The 27,887-nt window shown below is 55.5% G+C and overlaps 1 protein-coding gene across 1 annotated transcript in view; it reads left to right on the top strand.

Annotated features, from left to right (window-relative positions):
- The window catches only part of GDPD5 (glycerophosphodiester phosphodiesterase domain containing 5), an 83,922-nt gene that overhangs the window by 36,466 nt on the left and 19,569 nt on the right, over positions 1-27,887 (top strand). Inside the window, exons 3-6 of the mRNA XM_012645619.1 lie at positions 7,417-7,593; positions 20,864-20,967; positions 24,302-24,395; positions 25,050-25,109. Of these exons, the coding sequence (XP_012501073.1) occupies positions 7,477-7,593; positions 20,864-20,967; positions 24,302-24,395; positions 25,050-25,109 (375 nt within the window). The 5' untranslated portion in view covers positions 7,417-7,476. The remainder of the gene's footprint in view (positions 1-7,416; positions 7,594-20,863; positions 20,968-24,301; positions 24,396-25,049; positions 25,110-27,887) is intronic.

The following is a 27,887-nucleotide window of genomic DNA, read 5'->3' as shown; positions in this document are numbered from 1 at the left end:
TGAAGTGCAGTTTGCAGTTACACAGATGCTGTAGATGGCGTAGATGTGGAAGGTGATAGAAACAGGGGACCCTCCGTTTGGGGCTGCTACCACGGGGAGTCTGGGCTTCAGAGTCAGCAGCCCTGGGTTCAAATCCTCCCTCCTCCACGATGAGCTGTTTGGCCTTGAGCAAATCACTTAACCTCTTGGGCATGTATTTATATCCATGTATATATATTCAATTAATAGACTTTTTTTAAAAAGCGGTTTTAGGTTTATAGAAAAATTGATTGGAAAGTACAGGGAGTTCCCACATCCCCTTCCTCTCTCTTCACACCCCTACAGCCTCCCTTGTTCTTTATATCTCGTATTAATGTGGCACATTTGTTAAAATTGCTGAACTAATATTGATGCATTATTATTAACTCTTAATATAATACTAAGAGTAGTTATTAACTCTTAATAAATTAACTTTTAATGTAATTATTAAAAGTCGTTATTCACATTAGGGTTCACTCTCTGTGCGGCACATTCTGTGGGGTTTGACAAATGCATAGCAACCTCCATAGTTTTGCCTTTTCCAGAATGGTATTTAGGAGGAATTGTTCAGTGTTGTAGCCTTTTCTGATTGGCTTCTGTCACATAGCAATATGCTTTCATGTTCCCTTCATTTGTTTTTGTAGCTTGATAGCTCATTTCTTTTTATTGCTGGATAATATTCCATTGTATGCATGCAGCACAGTTTGTTTGATCATTCACTCGGGCTCACGTTTTTTTTTTTGAGACAGTCTCACTGTGTTGCCTGGGCTAGAGTGCCGTGGCGTCAGCCTAGCTCACAGCAACCTCAAACTCCTGGGCTCAAGCAATCCTCCTGCCTCAGCCTCCCAAGTAGCTGGGACTACAGGCATGTGCCACCATGCCCGGCTAATTTTTTCTATATATTTTTAGTTGTCCGGCTAATTTCTTTCTATTTTTAGTAGAGACGGGGTCTCGCTCTTGCTCAGGCTGGTTTCGAACTCCTGAGCTCAAACAATCCGCCCACCTCAGCCTCCCAGAGTGCTAGGATTACAGGCGTGAGCCACCGCGCCCGACCGGGCTCACGTTTTTAATCTGTCAAGTAAGACTGTTGGTCTCTGCGCTGGAAGGCTGTCATCTGGACATAATACACATGCAGTGCCCAGCACAGGCCCAGCCATGCCCCATAGCACCGTGGTGCCCACGGCACCTGCACCCAGCAGCCAGGGGTGGCACAACGAACAGTAAAGTAACTGTTGTGACAACGCTGTGCTTTTGTTGGTTCAGCCATTTCTTGAACATGTGGTGCTTAAAACCTACCAAAAGCTGGGGACACAGTGAACATCCTCATACCCATCAAGGTTTTTGGTTGTGAACAACAGAAACAATCAGGTTGATTTGAGCAGAAGAGTTCCTTGGAAGGGAATAGAGTAGTTTCTGGAATCTGAGGACTCTGGGGACCCGAGCCTGGGTGGGAGTGGAGGGGCCCACTGTCGTCTCCGCTGCAGGTGTTGCCGGCCTTGCAGCACCTCCACAACTAGTGCAGATGACCTTCGAGTGACTTCAGGACCTGGGCACTTTTGAAAAATGGTTAACAGTTTTATTGAGATAAAATTCACATACCACACTGTTCATCCATTTAAAGTGCACAATTCAGTGGTTTTTAGTGTATTCACAGGGTTGTGCAACCATCGCCACTATCTCATTCCAGAGCATTTCCGTCACCCCAGAAGGAAAGTCCATACCCACTAGCAGCCACTCCCCCTTTCCCCCTCACCCTCCTCATCCCTGCCATTCACCAATCTACTTGCTGTCTCTATATTTGCCCATTCTGGACATTTCTTATAAATGGAATCATATAATATGTGGCCTTTTGTGACCGCTTCTTTCACATAGCATGTTTTCAAGACTCATTTGTGTTTCAAGATTCATTTATGCCTCAATGTTTTATTCCTTTTTATTGCAGACCTGGGCACTTTCGGGTGTCACCCCATCCTGCTCCCATTTCTCAGATGGGTGAAGTAAGGCTTAGGGAGAGCTGGTGACCTGTCTGAAGTCATGTAACGAGTCAGTTGCGAGAGGCCAGGCTGGAACCCCAGCACACTGCTCTCAGGAAGGAGAGTGGACTTGGGGCCAGAAGCAGCGCAGGCTGGGGGCAGTGAGCGTCTGGCGGCTGGCAGTGGAGGGAGGGAGGAGGAGCAGGGAAGTGGGGCGGGTGCGTTCCAGGATGTCAGGATGGGAGAGGACCCTGGAGGCGTGTGTGTGTCCCCAGCATCCTGCCTCCGCTCATAGTGGGCATTTACTCCACCTCAGGCATGGACTCTTGGAAGGCCTTTCTCTGTGCAAACAGGAGGCTGTGGAAGTTCATGGCAGGGGCCAGGAATTCAGACAGAAAGTGGGACTTTGGGCTGGGGAGGGGCCTTGAACATCAGGCGCAGAGGTGAGAGCCTTCTCTTGTCCCAGAGCCAGCAGTGGCTCTTGGCAGGAGATTTCTTGGGAACTTGGCTGGTATCAGCAGCCCAGGGGCGTGGCTTGGAGAAATCGATTGGTCCTAAGTGATGCCATTAGCCCTGCAGGAAGGGGAGAGGTGGTGATGGGCTGGTGGGGGAGGATGGGCAGAGTCCATTTCTGCGTGCTTGTCCCAGCTGCCCAGTGTGTGATCAGTGCGTCTCTGTTAACAGAACGTCTGGGTACTTCTCTGAAGTATAGTCCAGAAAGTCCCTAGTACCTCCTCTTCTGCCCTGTGCTGGTCACTAGGGACAGGGGATTAACTCAGGTGATCCCATGGGGGACACAGGCATGTCAGCAGTGCTCACCTGGTGTGCCCAGGTACGGGTGAGGGACATGCAGGGCTGCAGGAGGCTGGGGAGACCTCTAACTAGGCCTGGGGGCCAGGGAGGCTCCCCGGAGGAGGTAACATCTGAGCGGGGACTCGGAGAATCAGGAGGTGTTGACCAGCTGAAGGGACAGCAAGCTCTGGGGAGGAGAGGCTGGGGGAGCAGTTGGGGTCAGATCCTGGTCATTTGCCTTTCAAAAAATTCACTCTGGGCCACAGTGGATCAGGCTTGTAATCTCAGCACTTTGGGAAGCTGAGGCAGGAAGATCATTTGAGGCCAGGAGTTTGAGACCAGGCACCATAGCAAGACCGTATGTCTACAGAATTTTCATTAAAAATTAGCCAGTCGTGGTGGTGCACAGCTATAGTCTCAGCTACCCGGGAGGCTGAGGCAGGAGGATCACTTGAGCCCAGGAGCTTGAGGTTGCAGTGAGCGAGGATGACACCACTGCACTCCAGCCTGGGTGACAGAGTGAGACCTTGTCTCTTACACAAAAAGTTCACTCTGGCTGCAGGTGACAGTTTGGATTGGAGGGACAGGACTGACAGCAGGGAGTCCGAAGGATTCCCTGGCGAGGGGAGAGATGAGCCTGGACCAGGAGAGTTGCTGTGGGGATGGTGAGAAAAGTGCCTCAAGGGGTGTTAGAAGCAGGTTGGGGGTAATGAGGAGGTCAGTGTGGCCTAGCTGGGCCTGCAGGGCCTGGGTGACAGCCCTGGAGACAGCCAGGAGCCGCCCGCTATCTGGATCAGAGGCAGAGACTGGGTGGCCTTGGCAGTGCCTGGTAACTAAAGCCGTGGGAGTGGATGAGATGGCCACAGCCGGAGAACACACAGAGGAAAGAGAAGAGGTTTGCACCTCAAAGAAGCCCCTACTGTTCCGGGCAGGATGAAAGTTCACCTGGGGGAGAGGAGACTCCAAGAGCCAGAGTCAGCTGAGTCCTGGGCCGAGATGTGACGCACAAGGTTCTACTTCCCTCTTTTCCAGGTTTGAGGTGGAATTTCCATTCCTGAGTCGACTGTGTGCGCAGTGGTGGCGGGGAGGGGCAGGCAGAGACCATGTGGGAACCAGCCCCAGGGCTGGAGGCCTGAAAAAGAAAGGTGCAGGCAGGGGAACGTGGTGTGGCCTCCTGCTTGCAGGACGTCCGCCTGCCACCTCAGTCACTGAGGATGCGCCCTCCTGGCCGCTCGTCCTCCCTGCCCCCAATCATGGGTTCTGTAGAGGTCAAGGCAAAGGCTTTCACAGGCAGAAACCAAGGCGCAGGGCAGAGCCTGAGTGTCCCCAACCACAGAGCAAGTCAGTGGCCACGGCAGGATGACTCCAGGCTTCTTCCTGCATCTCAGCGGCCTCCTCGCTTCCTGGAGAGGTGGGGCAGAGGTGGTGGCTGCCGGGGCTGCAGAGGTCCTAGTCCGGGGGGTGCACAGGGCGAGATCAGGCTCCCTGGCTGTGGACTTTGGCCCTCTACCCTCTCCAGAAGGCTGTGAATGTGGGAGTGCATATGTGGGCACACAAAGCTCCCCAAATCTTTTGGAGCATAGTAAAGCTGAGAGCACCCCCCCACCAGCCCCCACCCCCCAGCCTCCCAGCCCCACGGAGCTAAGCCAAGTGCAGCGGTGTCCCCACCCCATCCTTTCACCTGGGCTTGGCTTGGCTTGGCTCAGAGGGCCCCCAGCGGCTGCTCCATATTCCACAAGCCTCCCCAGGGCTCCCTGGGACAGAGGCTGCACCGGACACTTCGCAGCACCCAGCAGGCCCTGGGCCCTTCGGGATTCCCAGCAAGCCCCTGAAGCATGCTCCCCCTCAGACGGGAGCTGTAACCCCTGTGCTGAGGTTAGATTAGCATCTGGCAGTGGTGTTGGGGGGAGCGGGTGGAGGGATAGGCAGAGGCCCTGAGTGACGCCCAGAGGTGGGAGAAGTGAGTGGGCCTGAAGGCCAGCGTGCCCCTCCAGTGCAGCCCTGGGCACTAGAGAGTGGCATTTTAGGAGCTCATCTCAAGGCCTCGACTCACTGGCCCCAGGAGGCATGCTGTGACCTCCCTGCACCCTTGCCAGTGCCCAGAGCCCCCTGTCCTCCCTCTGTCGTGAACCACACGTAACGATACGAGCTCACTGTGATGGTTGCCGGAATCTGCAAACTTTCCCTCGAAAGGGCCAGACAGTAAGCATTTTCGGCTTTGTAGGCCATATGGTCTCTGTGGCAACCACTCAGCTCTGCAGCTACAGTTAAAGCAGTCACAGACAATACATAAATGAATGAGTGTGGCCGTGCCCAGTGAAACTTTATTTATAAACACCAAAATTCGACTTTCATATAATTTTTATGTGTAGCAAGATATTTTTGGTGTTTTTTTCCGCAACCATTTAAAAATGTAAAGACTATTCTTAGCTTGTGGGCTGCACAAAAATAGGTGATAGGTCGGATTTGGCAGGCCCGTGGGCTACAGTTTGCCACCTCCTGGGTTAGTGCATGACCTCTGGAATGAGACTGCCTAGGTATGAATTCTGGCCTTGCTGTGTGACCTTTGGTAAGTGGCTAAACCTTTCTGTGCTTCAGATTTCTCATCTATAAAATGAGAAGATAATGATAATACTTTGGAAATGTAAAATGACACAGCCACTTTGGAAAATAGTTTGGCAGGTCCTCAAAAGGTTAAACAGAACAGATCATATGACTGAGCAATTCTACCCCAAAGTATGTACCCAAGAGAAATGAAAACATGTCCTCACACAAAAACTCATTCATAGAAGCATTATTCATAACAACCAAAAAGTGGTAACTACTCGAATGTCTATGAGCTGATGAATGGGTAAACACAATATGGTGTACCCATGCAATTGAATATCATTCAGCGATAAGAAGGAATGAAGTACTGATGTATGCTACAGCGTGGATGGGCCTTGAAAACATCGTGCTAAGTGAAAGAAGACACAAAAGGCCACATGCTATATGATTCCATTTATATGAAATCTCTAGAGCAGGCATATCTGTAGACACAGAAAGTAGATTAGTGGTTGCCAAGGGCTGGGGGGCGGGGCTACGGCGATGGGGGAGGGACTGCTAATGCATGTGGGGGATTTTGTGAGGCTGATGAAAATGGTTTGGAATTAGATAGTGGTGAAGGTTATATAACTTTGTGAATATACAAAAGATTGAATACTGTATATTAAATACTGAAATGTATACTTTAAAACGGTGAATTTTATGGCATGTAAATTATATCTCAATTTTAAAAATGGTAATACTTCATAGGGTCACTGTTAGAGCGAATGCACGGAAGGTGCTTAGAGCAGTACCTGGTGGTCCCCTGAGGGGGACAGGTCACTGTGTCCTGCTCAGATTGTCTCCAGGGCCCAGGACAGGTCCTAGTACAGAACACAGGACTTCGAGTTTCTGGAGTCCCACAGACCCGGGGTTGAGTCCTGACACCTCGGAGTAGCTGTGCACCTCTGTGCGAATGATTTTTCTGCTCTGGGCCCCAGGTTCCTCCTCTGCAAAATGGAATAATGACAATAACTACCTCGTAATGGTGGTGACGATCAGGTTCTACCGATATTCAGAGTGTGTCAGGTGCCCCGAGCCAATTGCCACCTGGTCACACTTGACCAACACGGGCCCAGGAGGCTGAGTCCTCTGCAGGTATCTCCAGGGCACCAGACAGGCTGGGGCAGGTGCCCCTGGCGGTGACAATTCAAGCTGCTGTTGCTGCACCACTCTCCCGCAGACCCCACCAGGCTGGGGCTCCAGGTGCCCGGATGAATGGACACTTTGGAACACTGGAGCAGATTCCTAGATCAACCACACCCGGCTAAGTGGCTGCAGGCCGGGCATTGCCCCTTCCTCTCTCTGAGCCTCAGTTTGTTGAACTGTCAAGTGGGTTTAGGACACGGTACGTGCCACTTCGTGTGATTGTGATGATGAGATGGAACAGGAAATGTAAAGTGTTCATGCAGTGCCTGGTATATTTTATGTGTTCAATACCGTCGGCTTTTACGATAATTGTTTTAAAATGTTTATTTTGAGAGTCTGTGTACTAGGCACTTCTAGTTACTGAGGATACATCAGAGAATAAAACAGACAAAAATCCTTTTCTTCATGCAAATTACATTATAGTGGGGTAGGCAGACAAGAAACAAAATAAGTTATATTTAAGAACATAATTGAGAAAATAAAGCTGAGAATGTGAGAGGGATCTGAAGGAATGTGGGAAGAGGGTGCAGTTTTACAGAAGGCGATCTGGGAAAGCCTCATTGAGAAAAGAACATTTGGGCAAAGACCTGAGGAGAGGATGGGAAAGAGGGAGCCATGCAGGTTTCTAAGGGAAGAGCATGCCAGGCAGAAGAAACAGCTGCATGCCAGGCAAGGGTGAAGAACATGAAGGAGGTCAGTGCGGCTGGAGGGGAAAGCATAGGGAGGATAAGGTCATGGGTAGGAGGAGGCAGGGGTCAAGTCCTTGGGGACCTGCAGGGTGGGCCTGTGATTCCAGGTGAGACCCGGACCCACTGCAGCGGTTTGAGCAGGGATGACCCACCCTGGCCTGGGCTGCAATGACTTCTTCCCCTGCCTCACAGCCCTGCGCTTCCTCCCACAGGAGCAGCCGGGGGCCTCCATGGGCGCCTGAGGGCTGGGCGCCAGGGCCGCGGGCACGAGCATGGTGAGACACCAGCCCCTGCAGTACTACGAGCCACAGCTGTGCCTCTCCTGCCTCACGGGCATCTACGGCTGCCGCTGGAAGCGCTACCAGCGCTCCCACGATGACACCACACCGGTGAGCCACCCTGGGACCGGGCCAAAGGGACGCAGTGCTCCCTAGTGAGCCTGAGGGGCTCTCGGAGGGGTCTTAGTGCTGTCTCTTCTGTGTGGCGCTGGCCAGGTCAAAGACCTTTCTGGGCTTCAGTTTCTCTCTCTGTAAAATGGAGTCCATTTTACATTCCTGAATCCATCTGACCAGGGGGGCGAGGAAGGAGCGCATCCCCTCACCCTCTGACCGTGGGGGGCTGGGCTGCTCCCGAGGTCTGGGCTGGGAGGGGCGCTCCAGGAGGGAGAGGTCACCCCCAGGTGAGCAGTTCTCAGCTTCCTGGCCGGGCGGTGGAGGAGAGGGTGAGGAGGTGGGCCCGGCCATCCTGGAGCCTGGGAGCTGGCAGGGCCACGGCCTGGCAGCGGGGCCGTCACCTGAGCTGCAGGCCTGCCAGGGCTGGCAGCAGGTGCTCTCCGTCAGCGCCAGCGTCAGCGCGGGCTCCCAGGCCAGACCTGAGCTGCACTCCCCAAGCCGCGTCGTCCCTGGGGCGCTGTCAGCCGGTGGATCTGGTTTCTTCTCTGAAGGAACCCAATTCTTATGTGGTGTTTATCTAAAAGCTTTGCTGTCTGGGGAAAACTTTCCTCCTCCCTCCTGCTTGTCTGAACAAAGCAGACAGCCTCCAAATTCAGCCAGCCCCAAAACAGGCTGGAGTCGTCAAGGGGTCGCAGCTGAGGTTGGAGGCCCAGGAGGCCGGGCTGTCCGGAGGGGGTGGCCGGAGAAGCTTGTCCACCTGTCTGTCCTCCTCTGCCTATGCTGGTGGGGGACGGAGCCTAGGTTGCTGACCCCTAAATGGTGAGAAGCAGGAACCACCAGGGTGGGCACCAGGCCTGATTCGTTGCCGTGTCCCCACTCCCAGCACAGAGGAGCAACGTGGCCAAACTGAGGCCAAGGAGGACGGGCCATACAAGGCCCCGGGGGCCCAGTCTCTACCCCAAGCCTCTTCCAGGGAGCCCTTTGGGCACCATGTGTTACAGCCTCTCCTGTGGACACAGGATCCCCCACAGGGTGCAGGCCATGGGCTCTGGGGCCAGGGGGACTTAAGCTCCAATGGCACCTGCTTGGTTGCCTGTGAGCTCCCTCGCCTGTGAGCTGGAGGGGCTAACACCGCCCTCTCAAGGAGCCACTGGGCTGACCCAGGAGATGAGGGGTGTTAGGTGACCAGCACAGTGCCAGCTGTGACTAACCATTGAGACAAGTCATTCCGGATGCCCGAGCCTCGGCTTCTCTGTCTCTGGAATGGGAGAAGGGCTGGGTTCGTGACTTCAGAATTCCTTTGCTTTGCCCCCTGCTCTATTCTCCACGGGGCAGGCAGCAGGCCTCCCTTGCCCTGGCCCTCCTGTGTGCCGAAAGGCAGGAGCTCAGCGGTGGCCGGGACGCCGTGTGTTCTGTGAGCCCGCTCTGTGCTGGGCACTGACACTTGGCACTCGTGTTCCTCCCAACGAGCTGTGAGCCATGATGGGCAAATGGAAGCCAGGGGCAGGAGTGACTGGGCCAAGGTCACATAGCTGCGAGGGGCAGGGCCCAGATCTGGACCTGAGGGTACAGGTCCAGCAGCCACTGGTGGGGATGGGGGTGTGGAGACACTGAGGCCACAGGGAGGAGAAGGATGGCTGGGGTGCTAGGCAGAAGGCCCCTTGGCCATCAGGGCAGATGCGGAGGAAGGCGTATCTCCCAGGATGTCTCACTCCCTTGGTGGGCCCAGGGCCAGCCAGTCCTAGGCCAGGGAGTCAGGAGGTGACAGGTCTTGGCTGCAGCCCACAGAAGGTGAGCCAGGTCTGGTTTTGAGCTGACTGGGAACCAGAGCAGGGTGGGCCCTGCAAGGCCAGGGTCTAGCGCACGGGTCTGGAGGGGTAGTGGGGGGCCACGAGCCTGGCTGGGAGAGGGGACAGGGCTTTGCAGCAGCTCTCGGTGGCAGTGCCTCTGCAGAAATGGCTGAGCTTACCTCAGGTGACCCCAAACCCAGCTGAAGATGAACACTGCCTGCTCCCCGCTTCCCCGCCCTGTTCTCCCCCACTCACTCACCCAGCTCCCGCCCCCTTCTCCTCCCACTTCCTGGGCTCCCAGCGTCTGCCCTCACCCTTTCTCTCTCCCCAGCTCCCTGTGGCAGTGACGGCTGGGCTCTCTGGCCTGGCACAGTGAAAGAAGAGCGACCTGGTTTCTCAAAGACAGGGCTGTGCAGAGCAGGGAACTCCGTAACCTTTGCTAAACAAATAGATGCTGGTAGGGAGAGGAGAGCAGCGGGCTTGGGGGTGGTGGAGGGCCTGGGCCTGGGCCTCTCCTCATTCTCACCTCTTCTTCCTCTGGGGACTCTTCCCCTGCAGCTCCCGACTCAGAGAAGCCTGGGTTCAAGTGCTTCTGTGAAGCCCGACCTCCCAGGGTCTATCTGTGAAATGGGGTGACAGACAGGTGGGTGAGTCACAGAGGCATTTCATTCTCATCCTTGGGCTGGAAAATGAAGTGTGAGGCTAAAAGTAAGAGTTACTGTGCATTAAGTACCTACTGTACGCAGGGAGCAAATGGTTTACAAATGCATACATGCATTTCCCTGCTAATTGTTTTAACATGCCCATGGGGCATGTTTCATTGTGTGCCTGCAAGGCTTAGAACCCTCCCTGGAAAGCCCAGGATGGATTTGCTGCACAAGCCTCAGGAGGCTGGAGGCTAGGGGAGAGGCCATGTGCTGAGGATGTGTGGCTTTATTAGGTTTTTTATTTTTTATTTTTTTTAAAGATGGGGTCTCACTGTGTCACCCAGGCTGGAGTAGTGCAGTGGTGTGATCATAGCTCACTGCAGCCTCAAACTCTTGGGCTCAAGCACTTCTGGCTCAGCCTCCTGAGTAGCTGGGACTACAGATGTACACTACCATGCCCAGCTAATTTTTAAATTTTTTGTAGAGATGGGGTCTCACTATGTTGCCCAGGCTGGTCTTGAACTCCTGGGCTCAAGCGATCCTCCCACCTCAGCCTCCCAAAGTGTTGGGATTACAGGCACGAGCCCCAGCACCCGGCTTGTTGAAGGTGTGTGTGTTTCGATGAGAGCTTGCTGGAAGGAGAAGAAAGGAGGCCCAGGGAGGAGGATTTGGGGAGTTGCGTGATGGGTGAGAAGAAGAACTGGACCAGGACTATTTGGGACAAGACAAGGAATGTCCTTGAATGCCAGGCTAGGCACCCTCAGGGATTCCCTGGTTGGGATCCAGCCCTGCCATGATGAGGTGGGTCTTGGGAAGTACGGAGGGTAGGTGGGGTGCTTAGGAAGGAGCTCCCACCTCCCCACCCATGTTGGCCTCCCCCTTCCTGCCCTGCCAGCCTGCTACAGCCCCACCTCTTCCCAGCCTTGGCCCACACTGCCCCCGCCCCCCAGAACACACACTTGACAGTGTAAGGAAGCAGGAGGTGACATGGCCTCTTCTCCTGCCCCAGCACTGAGGAGTGGAGGAGTCTGGCAGCAGGAGGCTTCTGGCTCAACAGCCAGGAAGGGGAAGCAGAGCTTTTCATAACTGGGGATAATTAATTGGTTGTTGTCTGTGACTCATTACTCTAATACTGCCAATTAAGGACTTGGTAGGACAGAAGACTGTTCTCAGGCCATCCCCACGGGTTCCCTGAAGACTGTGTGTCTGCGGGAGGCAGCACAGTGTCAAAACCAGCTTCTCTGTTGCAAGAGAGATATAGGTCAGATGCCTGGAGGAACTTCCCAGCCAGAGACATGAATGAGACAGACTGTGACGGTCAGCTGTCTGGCACTTCTACAGTACACGTGTGGCATGGAGGCTGGCATGATCTTAATTGATCCCCCCATCTAGAGATGGGGCTCCAGGAACAGTAAGTGATTTCTTCAATCCGAGAGTCTGAGGCACAGCCCACTCTGCCCCCTGCTTCCATGCCCAGGCCTGTGCCCTCTCTCGTATTCCACACCAGTCTTGTCTGGGGTGCAGGGAGTTACTTATTCAATCAACAAACCTGCCCTGCTACCTGCTCTGGGTTCGGGGGTCATAGGTATATCAGACCCAGTTCTCCCCTGCCTTGAAGGGCTTCCAGGCTGGTGGGGGAGCAGACAGGAACAGACACACCCAGACCACCCAGGGTGATCACTTCAGAGGCCCAGGGAAACCCCAGCATGGGAAAGCTTGCCTGAGCTGGCCTGCTAGAGGGTTAGCCCCATCTCGCCAGAGTGGGGAAGTACTCAAGGCAAGGGAAACTGTGGGTACAAGAGAGTGCCTTGTGTTTGGGAACTGAAAGTAATTCCACCCAGTGTGGCTCAAGTGGGTGGCAGGGGTGTGTGTGTGTGTGTGTTGTCAAGTGGGCCGGGGCCTCGGAGCTGTGCAGAGGAGCCTGGACTTCAGCCTGGGTGGTGGCGGCCCGGAGTCAGACTCAGGCCAAGCAAGGACCACTGTGGTTAAATCGCAAATGATCCCAGGGTCTTGAGTGGAGGTGGGGAGGGCCAGGGAGCCAGAGGGGAAAGGCTGAGGCCTGGCAGGGGCTGCGGGGGGATGCAAGGGGAGGGATTCCAGAGACACCAATAATCAGAGACACGTGTCATCAACAGACTGTGTTGAGATTGAGAGAAAGGAGTCTCTGATGACTCCCATCACCCCACGGTTTCCAGCCTGGGTGGTGGAGGCCGTTCCTGGAGATAGGAAACCTTGCTGCACCCCAGGAGTAGGTGAGAGGAGAGTGGTCTCAGTAGAGCCCAGGAATAGCACCGTGGGGGTGGGTGGAACCGACAAATGAGCCTCCCTAGCCTCAGTGGCCTGCTTCCTATGATGAGATGTGATGGGAGCAACTCCTGCCACCCTGCCAGGCAGGAAGACACCTGCTGTGGGAAATCCATCCCCACCTCTTCTGCCCCTTGCCCTTTACACCTCCATGCCAGCCATGCCGGGCTTCTCCCCATTCCCAGGATAGCCCCACCCTTCGTGGCACCAAGTCTTTGCTCCTGCCAGCCCTCTGGCTGGAATGCCCTTGCTCTCTCCTCTCTGCCTCTGACTCCTTGCAAATGCCCCACCCCCACCCTGCAAAAAGTCAGCCCTCCTTCCTTTCTTCCTTCCTTCCTCCTTCCTTCCTTCCTTCCTCCCTCCCTCCCTCCTTCCTTCCTTTCTCCCTCCCTCCCTCCTTCCTTCCTTCCGTCTCTCCCTCTCTCTCTCCTTTCCTCTCTTCCTTGTGCTCCTGCAGCTCCTTGGCCTGTGCAGCCACATGGATTGTGATTTTTCTCTGTCTCCTACTAGACTCTTAGTGTTTTAGGGCAGAGCCTGGGCCCGCACACTCCAGGGGCCTGGCTCAGAGGAGGTCCCCGGGCAAGGTCTGCCAAGTGAGCGGCTGCGAGGACGATTGAGCGCATGCGTTCCAGAATGAATGAGGAAGCCGGTTCAGGAACGTGCCTGCCATCTTGCTGCCCAGGTGGGGAGGCAGGACCCGGATGAGCTTGCAGAGGAAGCAGGCATACGCGTGTGGACGGACAAGTGCGGCGTTCTTGGCACTGCCTCCTGTGCCCCGGCTGTGGTTGGCAGGGCAGGGTGCTGACTCAGCCAGTGGGACCTGTAGGACCACCCTTGGAGCTGGGATTGGATTCTGCCGCAAGAGGGAGGGAGAGGGGAGGTTCCCAACTGGCTGCCCACTTCCTGTCCTGTCAACCAGGTAGGTTTGTGTCAAGGATTGGGGGCTGGAAAGAATGGATCCCACTCAGGAATCAGGGCGGGCTTCATGGGCAAAGCAGCCTTTGAGATGGGCCCAGGGTGCAACTGGATTCAGTCGGTACAACTGGCATTCCTGGGCAAGGAGCTGCAGCCTGAACTCTACCCTACTTCCCAGTGACAGAGGGTGACCTGGGGTGAGGCCCAGACCCTCCCTGGGCCTCAGCGTGCTTATGGGTTAAAAGGAGGTTCAAATCTATGTCCCAAGGGTCCAGTTAGATAATGGATGCGAATGCGCCTGCTGTCTTATACCAGAAGAGACCATTGTTCCAACCTTGGGGAAAACGTGCCACCCTACAAACTTTCAAAGTGGTGCCTTTCTCTTCTCTGGTGCTTTGAGGAAAAGCAACCCAGCAGGGGTGAGAGAAGAGTTTTATTTTTCCTGCTTCTAAAATGGGGATGATAATACCTCTTGCTGGGTTGCTATGAGGATAAGAAAATAGGAGATGATATTATTACATCCATGAGGGAGGGGAGGGCGGCAGAGCCCCAGTTTGTTGCAGCACAGGGAGATGAGGATTTATCACTGCAATAAAGCCACGCTGTCTCCTGCCTTCAGGAACCCCCACACCCCACCTAGCTCCTCACAGAGTAGCACTGAGGGCACCTGGCACGTCCACACCAGGCTCCAGGGGAGTGGCTGAGCTCCGTGAGCACCTTGAGCATTAGGGAGCAAGAATGGGGCATTGGCAGGGGAGGCGGCTGTGGCCACCCACCCTGTGACCCAGACAGGGCTCTCTGGAGCTCTCTGGGATGGTCCTTTGTAGGGGCCCCTCAGCTTTTCTGCTGTGTCTTCTTGAGGGGCTTATGCAACCCAAGGGATGGGGGAAAGAGACAGGGTGCTCCAGGCTGGGCCTGATTGCATCCTGCTGCCTAATGAACCGCTCTGAGTGCACCCCAGCAGAAGCAAGGGCAGACAGAGGCCTAATTGCCCGGCTCTCTGCAGCCCAGAAAAATAAATCCAGCCTCTTAGGCTGTCAGGAGCTGGCTGGGGGTGGGGATTCTAATCCCTTTCCCTGCTTGGCCCTAATGCAATATCTCTCAAACCTCCCAGGGCTGCCCCCTCCCCCAAATCTCCTGGGTCAGGGCCAGGGTGATCCTGCCAGAGCCTGCCCATCTCTTCCTCCTGGCTCCCCGCACCCATCCCAGCTGACATTTCCCCGGCTTTTCCCTTGCATCAGTCCTCCCATTTGGAACTTGGCAAAGGTAGAATAGCTGGGGTGTCCGAGATTTGGCCTGCGGGTGGCAGACTCAGGGGTAGGCACCCCTCAACCCCTCAATCCCTCCCTCCCAGTCTCTGCAGGACTGTGCTGTGCTGAGGGCACAGCTGGGCTCTGGGACCACAGGGGAGACACTGGGGGCAGGGCCGGCCAAGCAGGAAGGAACCATGCCAGAGCCAGCATGTGGGGGGAAAGGGCGGCCCTGGGACAGACTGGAAAACCTGGAAACACAGCCACACAAGTCGGAGAGTTTACCGAGTGGTAAACGAATGTGGAAATTATTGCAAGTATCACAAATGGTATAGGGACAGCTGAAGCATCCATTTGGTGAAAGTAAAATTAGATCCCTGCCTCTTACCTCACACCAAAATAAATTCCAGATGGATTAAAATGTATTTTTTTCTATTTTTAAACTTTTTGCCTATTTAGAAAGCACACATTTGTTGAGAAAATTCAAACAACTTGGAAAGACGTAAAGAAAAAGAAATTCTAGTCTTCCTGCTTTAGAGATAAGGCTTTCAAACCTCTCTCCATGCACGTGACACACGGAGCTGTAGATAGATGGGTGGATTACAGAGTTAAGTGTACACACCGAGACCAAGAAACCACCGTGTAAAACATGACTTAAATCTATAATCTGCACCACCTTCCTTCAGCACGACACCAAAGGCAAAATGTATAAAGGAAAAGACGGATAGATTTGATTATATAAAAGATTTGAACTTTTATACAAAAAGCATGATAAACAAAATTAAGTTAAATGATAAAAAAAACTATACACTTTATTTGAAGGTTTCATATGAAGCTTTTTATAAGCCCCTAAGAGATGAAGCCAGTTCCCCAAAACAAAACCTGCCTTGCTCAGTGCTTTCCCATCCTCTATCCCCTCCTTCTGTCTGGATAGGGGTTCCCCAGACTTGTCCCCCAGCAAGCCCTTTCCTCCCACTTGGCTGCGGGTGTCTCCTCTTCCAGGAAGCCCTCTAGGCCACCCCTCCTCCTGGCAGCAGGAAAGATCTGGGCTTTGAGCTCCCGAGCGGCCCGTGCTTGCCCCACTCCCCACACCCACGGCCAGGACTGGCACCGCCTGTCTGCTGCTCAGTCACGGCTCAGGGTGGCCCAAGATTTATTTCCGAATCTCCAAGGCCCAGCAGAAGGGCAAAGTGCGTGTGTGTAGAATGACTGGAAGAGAGAGGTGGCCAGGATGTGCAAGAGAGGCACTGGGATTTAGTTTGGGAAGGGGTGTGAGGTGGGCATCTAATTGTTTTTTTTTACTGAATGGATGTCCCAGCACCATCTGTTGAATTCTACATTATCTCTGCACTAATTTACTAATATCCTAATCCTGCGTCCATGTTTCCAGGCCATTCTCCTTACTTGGATTTCACTTTCACTGTTTCTTAATTGGACCTTTAGAAGATGAGTCAAGATGATCTTTGAAATCTTGTCTAACTCTGAAATTCCTGGGTCCCTGCCGTGGCACTGCCTGTGACTCGAAGTGTGACCTTGGGCAAGGCCCTGCCCCTCTGAGCCTGGTCCGACAAGGATAATTACATGTCCCGCCCCTTGTTGCTTTGAGACAGTTGGGGATGCTGGAGGCACCCAGACCTGTGAGCTGTGGCTCCACCATTCTGGTTGCCCTTGTGACCTTGGGCAAGTCACTTCCACTCTGAGCATGGGTTTCCTCAGACTGTACCACCTGCCTTGCAGAGCTGTGGGGAGGATGGGATGAAGCAGGTAAGCGGCTCTTAGCATACCTCCCAAACGCCATGATGAGCTCACACAGGGGCCCGCTCTCTGCAGCCAGCGATGCAGCCTGTGAGTGGGATTGGGCAGCTTCCACGCCAGGGTCTTCTTCCTCCAGCGATTCCGGCTTCTGGGGCTGCAGCCTGCAGAGCCAGGTCTGACCTTTGCGTCTAGCTGACCACGCACCCACCCTGGGTTGGGGGCAGGTGATCAGGCAGGCTGTCCTCAGCAGCTGGAGAAATGTGGGGTAGAGCAGGGGGAGGGGAAAGGCTTGATCACTGTCTTCACATAATTAAAGGGCTGTCGAACTCGAAATGATAATTACAGGAAGGATCATGGATTTTGTGACTTACGGCTTACATCTGTAATCGTGCTGGGGCCTGGCAGCCCTCCTGTGAGGTGGTGGTGATGTCATCCCTGTGAACAGAGGAGGAAGCTGAGGTTGGAGGGCCTAAGCAACTGGCCTGTAGCCACGCAGCCGGTGGAGAGGAGGGCAGGGATTAAAATCTAGCTCTTTATTATATTCCCCCCTCCCTGGTCATTTGACCCCAATATTTCTTCCCCTTTGGTTGCATGTGTTCTGTGTGGTATCAGAGCCAGATGCAGGGAGCAGAGGAGGAGGCCGATTTCATTCCACTTCCAGGAGGGGCAGAGGGAAGGGCCTAACCAGACACCCTGCATGTGAGGTCTTAGAGGTCAGTGCAGCGTGCGAACACTGCTGTCCCCATTTTACAGAGCCAAAAGCTGGGCTCAGAGAAGATCAATGTCTTCCTCAGGGTCACCCAGGAGTGGCCAGTCTGGGATTCAAACCGAGTGTTGCTAGATCCCCCAAGCCAGCCTCCCTGTCGGGCTGCTGGTCTTGCAGAAGGGACTTTGTGTCCAGAGGACCACGCAGTGTCTGGGGGAGCGAACCTGGAGCCACCAGAGCAGAGCAGGGTGAGCTGCTGTCCTGGAGGCTGCAGGTCTCTGCCCCGGGGGCAGAGGCAGGGGACCAGGAGTTGACAAGACAGCTCTGGCTCTGAGCAGTCTGTGACGTGAGTCTGTGATGTTGCCAGGATGGGGCTGGCAGTGCCTGCTCCGCTGTTTCGACTGCAGAGTTGAGACCCCAGGTTCTGTCTGGGGACCCAGGGGAGGTGCTCCGTGCCCTGTGGGGCCTCTGTAGTGGGAGGGGCAGCTGTGTGCATCCTGGCCTGAGGCCGCAGTGTGGGGCGACCAGGGGCCTGTGGCGAGTGGCAAAAGGCGGCAGCAGCAGGGCCGTCCCCCCAGCGTCTGTGCCTGCACTTCCTGTGTCTGGCTTGGTCTTGCGGCTGCAGCCATGCTCTGTGTCTGTTTCTGCACACTCACATGCTCTTTCTGCACACTTTTCTCTGAGTGCAGAGGGCTCAGGGCTGGGAGGGACAGGATAGGACAGAGCGGGTGAGGAGACACGACCATCAGGAAGGAATGCAGAGGAGGAGTGGCCTCTGGGGACACTGGCCCACCTTGCCCAGATCACAATGGAGGGGCTCATCTTCCCAGAGTGTTCAGACAAGGATGGGGAGGAGACAAGGCAGGGCTTGTGGGGCCAGATGCCCACGGCCTCCATCCTCTGGGAGTGGGAGTGGAGCTTTCCATCCATCCATGGCCAGGGCAACCTGCTGTCCCAGCTGTCCCCTTCCTGTTTGGTCCCTGCCTGCTGCAGCCTGGACCAGCTCAGAGATTGCCCAACAGGAGATGGCTATGCCCTCACCCCAGCCTGGCTCAGCCTTTGATCTGCTCCCTGAGGGTGAGTCTGGGGCTTGAACGATAGCGCCATCCACTGGTGGCCCCGAAGCATCCCTGCATCACCCTGTCTCACATGCACACCTCCTCCTGTCTCTCGTACTGTGTCTGAGCACCACCTCATGCCCAGTGTGATGCTGGGCCTAGGGGACACAGATAGCTTAGGCCATTCCTGCCCTGAAGGAGCCCATAGCCCAGGGAACTGTCCTTCAGTATGCACCTACTGTGTGCCACTCGAAGCCCATAAGGTCATTTAACAGCGCCCCTCCGAGGCAGGCTTGTCATTCCCACTCGCAGGTGTGCGGCCCGAGGCTCAGCGGGGCTGGCTGACTTGCGCAGGTGGCAGAGCAGGCCTTCAGCACCCATGCGCTTTCCACCTCCACAATTTGGAAATTGAGGTCCAGGTTGGTGGGCGCCAAGAGTCTGTGCAGGATGGTCAGAGAAGGGAGGCCTTTGGGGGGTGTAGGATGGAAAGGCTTCCTGAAGGAGCAAGAGGTCTGGCCTGGGGGTGGACCCCAGAGAGAGGGAAGAGAGGAATCCAAGCTGGGCCTGGAATTGCCATACGGGGTCCCAGAGGATGAGGGTGGGTTTGAGGGGAGCTGTCCAGGGCTGGCCCTCGAGGGGACCTGCAGAGGACTGCTGTTTGTCAGGACACTGGTTCAAATCCTGTCCCCCCTCCTCCCCTACTTGGCGACCTCTGTGATTCACCTGTAGTCACTGGTGTTGAGCCTTTGTGCAAATCCCCAAAAGGCGCCCCTTCCCCAGGACACCTGGCCAGCATGTGCTAGAAAATTGTCATAATAAATGTGCACATTTATGGCAACGGTGACGTGAGTGGCACTTCTTGGTGTGGTGCAGTGCACTGTTCACTCAGCCGGATGTGGTGGGACAGGGATAAATATCCCTAAATAAACAATCGCAGCACGGCCAGACTGTGAGAGAGGAGGGAGGGCCCTCTCCACGTGGAGGGACGTCAGGGCAGTGCTCACGGCTCTGCATCTCCCCAGAGCAGGGCCAGATTGGCTCGAGCAGATGGCGCTGCTCAGGCCTTTCTCTGCTCTAACGAGCCCTGACAGGGACCATTAGTGCCATTGGAGCCTCTTCATCAGCGGAGCCGGCCGCTCCACAGGCCACTTCCTCCGCCAGTTCCTCACCTTCCCCTTCCTCCCCTCCTTCCAGCCCCTGCCAGTTGGTGTTTCCTCTGATTGTTCTTAGAGTGACCCCCACTGCCTCCCTCCCCCTGCAGTTGGGTTGAAGAGGCCCCATCTACAGGCTCCCTGTGGCTTCCAGCTCCCAGGACCTCAATCCCAGTCCCCCACCGCAGTTCTGATAACGGGGTTCATAGTCCCTTGCTGCTTAGGCCCTGCCCCCATCCCTGCCATGCCTGGGTGTCTCACCCACCTGCCGGTTCTAGTCTTGTCACCCTGGCTGTTCCCCGGGGGTGGGGGTGCAGCCCCCATTTCTGCCCCATCCTGCCCCACTGTGAGGATCTGGCCAAGCGAGAACAATGGCCCTGGGTGCACCCACCAGCCCCCACGCTGCTATGGGCGCTCCCAACACCCGTGGTCTCCCGTCAGTGCTGGGTCCCACATCACACCTTGCGGCAGGATGGCTTCCCAGTACGCACAGCGGGTTCTCCACCTCCAGGCTACTTGCCTGGGACGGGACCCATTCTAGGCGGAGGCTCACCCCTCACCCGGGCCCCTCTCAGAACCTGCCTTCTGGTCAGAGGCACAGAGGAGGTGACATGCGAGCTGATGAAAGGTGAATGAGAATGTCCAGGGAACACGCCGGGGGGCAGTGGCCCTTCCAGCTTGAGGGATCTGGTTGGGGGGTGAAGCTGGGGAGGGCAGGGGCCACACCCAGAAGGGCCTCCCATGCAGAGGGCTTGGTTAGAACCATAGCTCTGGGCTGGCTGTCATGTGTGTCAGGGGTCAGGGCCACAGGGAGCCCAGAGGCGGGGATGCCTGACTCCCAGCCCTGGAGGGTGTCTGGTTCACTCCCCACACTGACCTCCCCTCAAGGGCCGGTTTGTTCTGATGATCTCAGCACTTTCCCAGGTTGCAGGATATTCCAAGCTTGTGCTTCCGAGATAAGGGGACAGATGAAAGCAGGGACAAACCGGAGGGCCCAGGCGGAAGCGCCTGCAGACCTCTGAGCCTGCCCCTCAGGAAGCAGCAGCAGTGGGGTCGGCATCCCCCCACAGCCCACCCCCACCCGGCTGGAGACAGAGGGGGGGACCCGGCCTCGCCCTGAAGGGCCAGCGCCCAGTAGAGGCGGCAGACACTGCACTTCAAATGCAGAGACCAGGGCGCTGGTCCTAATCCTCGGCTAACTTGCAGTGCGACTTGGGCAAGTTGCTTGGCCTCTCTGGGCCTCAATGTCTATCAGTAGCGTGAGGCAGAGATAGGGAGGAACCAGACCTGCTTCGTAGGCACGTGTGAGGATGGAATGAGTATGGGACGGGACTTCCCAGACTGCAGATCACTGCGCCCGCGCGGAAGCTTTGGGGCAGACTTGGCTTCTGGGGGCCTTCGCCAGAATGGGGCCACCGGCACACGCCGGAAAGGCCGCGGCAGCAGAGCACAGCTCTGGGGTGGACCCCTGGCCTGCTCCAGGCTGCCCACTGTTTCGTGACTTGGGGCTCTGTGAGGTGGGACAGGTCACTTCCCCTCTCTGAGCCTCAGTTTCTCCCAGTGCACAGACGGCAGTCATTCTTGGGCGGCAGGTTTGGCTACCAACGTGGGGGGGGGTGACGTTTCAGTGGCAGGCAGCCTGGGAGCTGGCCCTCGCCCCACGTGACCCGCTCCCTGCCGTGCTCTTGCAGTGGGAGCGCCTCTGGTTCCTGCTCCTCACCTTCACCTTCGGCCTCACACTCACCTGGCTCTACTTCTGGTGGGAAGTCCACAATGACTACGACGAATTCAACTGGTGAGTGGAGTGGGGGCGGGGCAAGGAGGAGGGGCCTGGGTCCCAGGTATCCAGTGGCTGGGACCTGGGGGCTGGGATTTGAGCCTCTCTCCCAGGTTGGCTCTCCAGGCCCTGCCACCGGCTCTCTGTGTGGCCTTGTCTGTCCTGCCCACCTCCTTTGAGCCTCTGTCCTGCCCACCTCCGAGGCTTTGGTGGGGAGGCTGGTGTGAGACTGTGGGTGGGAAATGAGGGTGGGGCGTAGGTGAGGGATCACAGGCTGGCAAGAGAGATGGAGAGAAAAAGAGAGATCCGTGCCTTGAGGGGAGTCCCGCTGGGGACATATGGAAGGCTTCCTGGAGGAGGAGGCATGGAAACCGGGCCTTGAAGGATGACTGGGATTGGAACCTGGGGACTACAGCTGCTGGGCTCCTTGGAGACCCACTGGTGTTTGCATAGGTGATTCAGGCTGCTCCTGAAGAGGTGGAGGGGCCCGAAACACAAAGGCTTAGCAGGAGCTAAAGCCTGCTGGGGCGATGCAGGGTCCTCCTTCCCGGTGCCAATAATGTGGAAAACAGGAACCTACACCTGGGGCAGGGCTCAGCCTGGGGCTGGGGCCTCTGATCACCCCCTTTGTAGAAAAGAAATCCAAGCCCCAGAGAGACCAAGGCCTCAGTGGAGGAGGTAGCCCCAGGCCCCGGGCAGGGCTGGCAGATGCTGTGGTTCTGGGATGGCTCAGGGTCACTTGTGGGCAACTCAGGTGACAGGGCTGTCTGAGGCAGGTACCTGGGTGCAGGAGGGGCGCCTGTTTCTTCCTCATCCCCTTGCATTGTCTGCCTTTTGTTAACCAGTGGAAGGCCACGGGAGGAGGAGAGGTCCCAGGGTTCCACTGAGAGGTGTGGAAACTGAGGCCCAAGGTCATACAGCCAGTTGGGGCAGAGCCGGAGCATGGGAGCCAGCCTCCTCATGCCCCATCCATCGCCGCTCCTTCCATTTGATCAGAAGTTTAGGTCAGCATGACCATGCACAAGTCTTTGGTGCTCTCTGAGCCTCTCTTTCTTCTTCTGTGAAATGGGGTAACTCTGACCTCATCGGGCCTTTCCAAGGATGAAAGGAGACGATAGACGTGGAAGGGCTCAGCTGCACCTGAACGCGAGGGCTGCTGCCTGGGAGACCGACTCTCCAGCTGGAAGGTGGCTGTGGTGTTAGAATCAGGGATTTCTAGGACTCTGGGCTACTGATGGGCTGTGGTTCCAGGATTCTGTGATGAGCCTAAGACTCCATTCATGGAGCTGGGTCCACTCTCCTCTGCGTGGCACCAGGCTGTGCCTCTGTTACTAGCGAGCACAATAAAGGACGTGCTGCCCTGCCCTGCCCTGCCCCTGCTCTGCAGCAGCCCGGCAAGATGAGCCAGAGCCCCAGCCGAGTCTCAGAGGTGGCCTCTGGCCTTTATTAAATGCGATAAATCAATTATTCATTTTCGCAGGTGTCCAAAGCATGGGCTGCATCCCCTGCTGGCCCTCGACTGCAGACCCTGGACAGTTCTGCTGCCTGGAAGATCACTGGGTCCACCCCATCATGTACCGATGGGGAAACTGGGGCAGGGAGGGACAGGATTCATCCACGGCCACACTACGTGTTAGTGCCAAAAACATGTATTGAGGACAGTCTGAGGAGACCAAGGGTCAGAAAGGTTAAGTAGCCTTTCCAAAGTCACACAGCAAGATACAGACAGATCTGGGATGGGGACTTGAGCCTGCTGACTGTGTCATGTCCGTGGAGCTACCCACTTTGCCCAGTGAGTGAGCGCCCTGTTACTGGAGACTCGAGCAGAGGATGGGTGACTGCCCTGTTGGGGAGGCTGAAGAGAAGGCCTGCCTGGGACCCGGGGATCAACCTGTCACGTCAGATTCTTGGAGTTGGTGCTGGGGTTCAGGAGCCCCTGGCCCAGCCCTGATGGTCGCGAGAGTCCCTGGGGATGGTTCACACAGTAAGAGGCTGGGAGCCAGAGCCAGGGCTCTACACAGGACCAGCAGAGGCAGGGAGGGCCGTCTGGGCTGTTGCTGTCCAGGAGGGCTCCCTGCCAAAAGGAGTACACTTGAGAGACAAATGGGACCAGAACATCTTCAATAATGGCTACTGGGAGCAAGTCCTGCCCCTCTTTAGGCCTCAGTTTCTCAACTGTGCAGTGAGATGAGTGCACTCAGTGACCTTCCAGGCAGCAGATTTTCCCCTGGGCTCTGAGGGGGAGGGCAGATGCCCGGGAGGTCCTGCTGGGGTCCCCTCCCAGCCCCCTGCCAAGGCCCCTTGCCAAGATGGAGCAGGCTGAAGCTGACTTGGATTCTCTAATGACCTTGAGAAGTTATTGCCTCCTCTGAGCCTCAGTTTCCCCACTTGTACAAGGGGGATGTGAGTGGTTCAATATTTCTGGAGCGCAACTCGGCAGTATCTATCAGGAGGCTTAAAAAGTGTATTCCCTTTGACCATATAATTCTATTTGTAGGAATCTATCCTAAGGAAATAATCAGAAATACAGAATGAAATGTACAACATTTTCATTTTTGTGTTAACTTATAATAGTGAACAGTTGGAAACTATTGAGTGCCATTGGTAGGCAGTTGGCTACATGTGAATTCCATGGAAGACCACGCGGCTGTTTAAAAAATCACATTTCTTCGGGATCTTACTGGCATGAGTACCAGTGCTGGTGTCAGAGAGGAGTTCACTGAGTGCCTACCATGTGCCTTGGCTCACCTCCCCCTCACAGGGCCTACAAAAGGCCCTGTCTTCTTATCTTCATCCTACAGAGCAGCAGACTGAAGCTCAGAGAAATCAGGTATTACAGTTGAGTCTAAGACCCCCTGTTTTCACATGATAACGTTGCAATGGAGCTGACAGGCACAGTCGATGGCATCTCAGAAGCAGTGAAGCCCGTCACCTGCCCAAGGTCCTACGAGCCAGCGAGAGGCAGAGCGGGATTCGAACCCAGCGTGTGTGCCTGCTGCAAAGCCCGCGCTCTGGCCTCGGTGCTGTGGCAGTGGGGGCCGGCTTTGCAGTTTATACCGATACAGAGTCATGAGGGGAAACCCGCAGGAAGACGATTCAGCACGACCTTGGTAGTGGTTTCTTCTGGGCAGCTGAATTATGGGGAATTGTTTTCTTCTTTGCATTTCTCGGTCCCCAGGTGTCCGCCATGAGCAGGTACGACGTTCTGCGGGCGTCGTTCCTGGGTGGGCAGCGCCTGGTCGCTGAGCCCAGCCTGTGGTCCTCCAGCTGCATGAGGGCTACCACCATCCTGGTTCCTGGGCCGGGGAGTGGCCGGTGGAAGTCTGACCCCTGCCCCTCCTCCCCCTGGCAGGTACCTCTACAACCGCATGGGCTACTGGAGCGACTGGCCCGTGCCCATCCTCGTGACCACAGCTGCTGCCTTCACATACATCGCGGGCCTCCTGGTACGCGGGGCTGTCTTGGAGGGCAGGTGACCTGCTCCCAGGGGAAGGGAGACTTGGCCTGTGCCTTCCCGATGGAGGAGCCCTCCCTGGTCTAAAGGGGGAGGCTGGCTTTGCCCGGGGCCTCTGGGGCAGCTGTACCTCTGAGCCAGGGTCCCCCAAGGTGGAAAGTCATCTGGCTTTTGCCAGTCTCTCCAGCTTCCCCTGCCTGGAATGTTTCCCCCCAACCCAGTGAGGGCCATCCTGGCTATCAGGGTCCACTGCAGACTTTCTCCTCCAGGAACCTCGGCTCCGGGTTCCTGCTCCCTGAGACTTGGGCGATCCCCATGCTGGCCTAGGAGCTCCTTGGGGACGGAGCTCAAGTCTGTTTCAGAATCCCGGGACCTGGAATTCCCAAAACATTTGATGAATCAAGTTGGACCCAAGTGTAGCAGGACCCAGTGACCTCTTAAGAGGGAAATCCCAGAGAAGGAGGAGCCTAGAGCACTGGAATAGTCTGGGAGGAGGCCAGGCTTGGGCTGCGCAGGGTGGGCCATTCGCACTGCCTGTAGGAAGCGTTTACTGACTCCGCTCTGGGTCAGGCCCGGAGCAGCAGTGGGGAGTAGGGTGTCTGGGGAATGGACAAAGCCTTCTGCTCACACGTGGGCCCCTCCCCAGGTCCTGGCACTATGTCACATTGCCGTGGGACAGCAGATGAACCTGCACTGGCTGCACAAGGTAAGGGCTGCCTCTGCTGGGGCTGGGAGAGGGGAGGGGAGGGGAGGCCGCGGCAGCAGAGGAAGCGCCCGACGCCTCATACCTCCCTTGCATCGTGGTTATAATTGTTCTTGTAGCTAACGCTGATTGCTCACTCTGTGCCAAGAACTGTTCTCACAAGCTGGCCTATACTAACTCATTTAACCCTCACAGCAGCCCTATGATGCAGGTACTGTTATTATCCCATTTTGCAGTTGGTAAAACTGAGGTACAAAGAGGTTATGTAACTTGCCCAATGTTTCCCAGTTTACAAGCGGAAGATCCAGGGTCCCAGCCCCATAGCCATGAGATTCCCCACCAGATTCATGGGTCCTGTTATAGCACAACCCTCTAGCTGGCCCTACTCCGGGTCTCACCTTCCTCCTCCTCCTTCAATGAGCTCTTGTGAAAACCCTGATCTGGCGATGACATTCCTAACTTAAAGCCTTTCCACCACTCCTGCTGCTCCCAGGATGACCCAAACTTCCCCACTCGGCATGATCTGGCCCCTGCCGACATCTCCCAGCCCCTGCAAGGGACGGTCACCCTCAGCTTCTGAGGGAGGCATCTCAGGCCCTTCCAGCATGTCTGCCTCTTCTCTGCCTTTAGCCCTTTGCTCTTGCCCTCCCTTCCTCTCTCTTTTGGACGCCTTCCTTGGTACCCCCCCTGCATACACAGGCTTTTCTCTTGGGGCTCCCCCAGTTCCTGCAGCCGCCTCTGCCACATGTCTGAGCACCTGTGTTGTCAATTTCCATCTGGCTCTCTGACTGTGACCCACCTGTCTAAGTGCTCCTTGCAGGCCAGAGTTGGCCTTGACCATCTCCCTGTGCCCAGTGCCCACTCAGGGCTGGGCCCAAAGGAGACAGGCCCCACACCTTCCAGAGCTAGTCTCTGACTCATGTGCTGGATGTACGTTTCTGATGCCTGCTCTTCTCGAGGCCCCGCCGGGCGCAGAGGTGGTACGAAGCTGACCGAGGCAGAGCCCCTCCCTCCCAGGAGCACCTGGGCCATGGGGAGAGGGCTGGGTCATCTCTTTTTCCAGAGGCTGGCTCAGAATGGGCATGTCGTTTAGGAAGAGGTAGAAATGTCCAGAGACAGCCCATGAGATGGATCCAGAGTGACTCCGAGGGGTGGCTCACTTCCAACCAGAAAGGGGACATGGAACGGGAAAAGGAAGAGGGACAGATGCGCTTGGGTTGGGCTGTACGGAGTGGGAGGTGACTGTGAGCATCTGGGGGGCATCCGAAGTCAGTCTGGATGTCAGCTTGGGTGTCAGCCCTGGTGACTGAAGTCTTGGAGGGGTGAAGAGCAGCAAGCAGCCTTGGTCCCCTCCCTCCTTCGTCCTGCTTGTCACTCTACCCTGAGGTCTTGCCTGGGCTTCTGCAGTCCCCTCTGTGAGGCACTTTCTTCTCCTGGCTGCAAAGCTGGCACTTGAAAGAAGTGCACCAGCTGGACCCCGGGTGGGGCTGGCACATGCTGTGGTCACCTCCTGGGGCCACGGCCTGGCTCTCGGCAGGTGAGGTCACTCCTGCTTGATCCTGGTAGAGAGGCCTGTAGCTCCATGGAGCCAGCCGGAGGTGGCAGATCAATGCAGGGAGTCAGATCCCAGCGTCCTTGCCTGTGCTGGCTCCCAGGGAGCCAGTCCTGCCCTCCTCTCCCCTCCGCCCCCTCCTGAGAGATCTCAGCGGGAGCAAGGTCCTTCCAGGCAGCGCTGAGCCAGGGCTGAAGCCGCCCGTGCCAGGAGGGAGGGAGTTCCCCGGAGCTCAAAGCATTTGAGCAGGGACTGGAAGTCTATTCTGTTTCCAAAATTCTGTCATTCGAATCTAAGACTCTAAGGAATCCTTCTTTTTTTGTTTGCTTTGTTTTAATTAATTTTTGGCCATGCAATACATTGATATGGTTCAAAATTTAAAAGGCACAATGAAATTACACAATGAAAGTCTCCCTGCTATCTTTCTAGAGATATTTCAAGCACATAAATATACATATGCCTTTCTTTTTCCGTTTTCTTTAAACACGAATAGTCGCCTACTACACCCTCTGTTCTGTACCTTAACAAAACTCTCGGAGCTCCGTCTCCCCGAGTGCATCGAGAGCTTCCTGGCTGGTGTCCCTCACTCGCTTCTGCTCCTGGTCTGGATGCTCCCTGATGCCCTTGGTATCTAGCCAGTCCCCTGCTCCTGGGCCCCATTGACATCCCAGGTATTTCAGTCCTTTGCCAGGCAGTGACCTGGAAGAGGACTTTCTGGGCAAAGAATGCGTACTTGCATCATTTTGATCTTGCCAAATGGCCTCCTTGTTTGGTTAGCACCCACAAACACATGCTTGCCCATCAAGCATCAGGTGATTTCTTGACTTTTGCCAATCTGATGGGTGAAAAATTGCACCTTACTATAGTTTGAATTTGCATTTCCCTTATGGTAAGTTAGATTTGGCATTTTTCATGTTTCACTTATTTGCATTTTCCTTTCTGTAAAGTATCCTTTATATCTTTTGCCCTTTTTGTGATGGGATTGGCTTTTTGCTCATTCATTTGCAGGTCTTTGTAGATGTGGGTAATTAGCCCTTTGGCTGATAAAGGGCACATGATTCTTCCTAGTTTGTCATTCATCTTTTGACTTTGCTCGTGGTGTTTTTACCACAGGAATTTTTTTTTAATTCTTAAGTATTGGAATCTATCATCTCTTTTTATGGCTCCTTGGTTTTATGTCAGACTTAGAAAGATCTTTCCCACTCCAAGATTATAAAAAAGTTCTCTGC

Source organism: Propithecus coquereli, unplaced genomic scaffold (assembly GCF_000956105.1).
Source record: "Propithecus coquereli isolate 6110/MARCELLA unplaced genomic scaffold, Pcoq_1.0 Scaffold235, whole genome shotgun sequence".
Classification (NCBI taxonomy): domain Eukaryota; kingdom Metazoa; phylum Chordata; class Mammalia; order Primates; family Indriidae; genus Propithecus; species Propithecus coquereli.
Note: the sequence above shows the minus strand (reverse complement) of the source record. Positions and strands in the feature narration are given on the sequence as shown.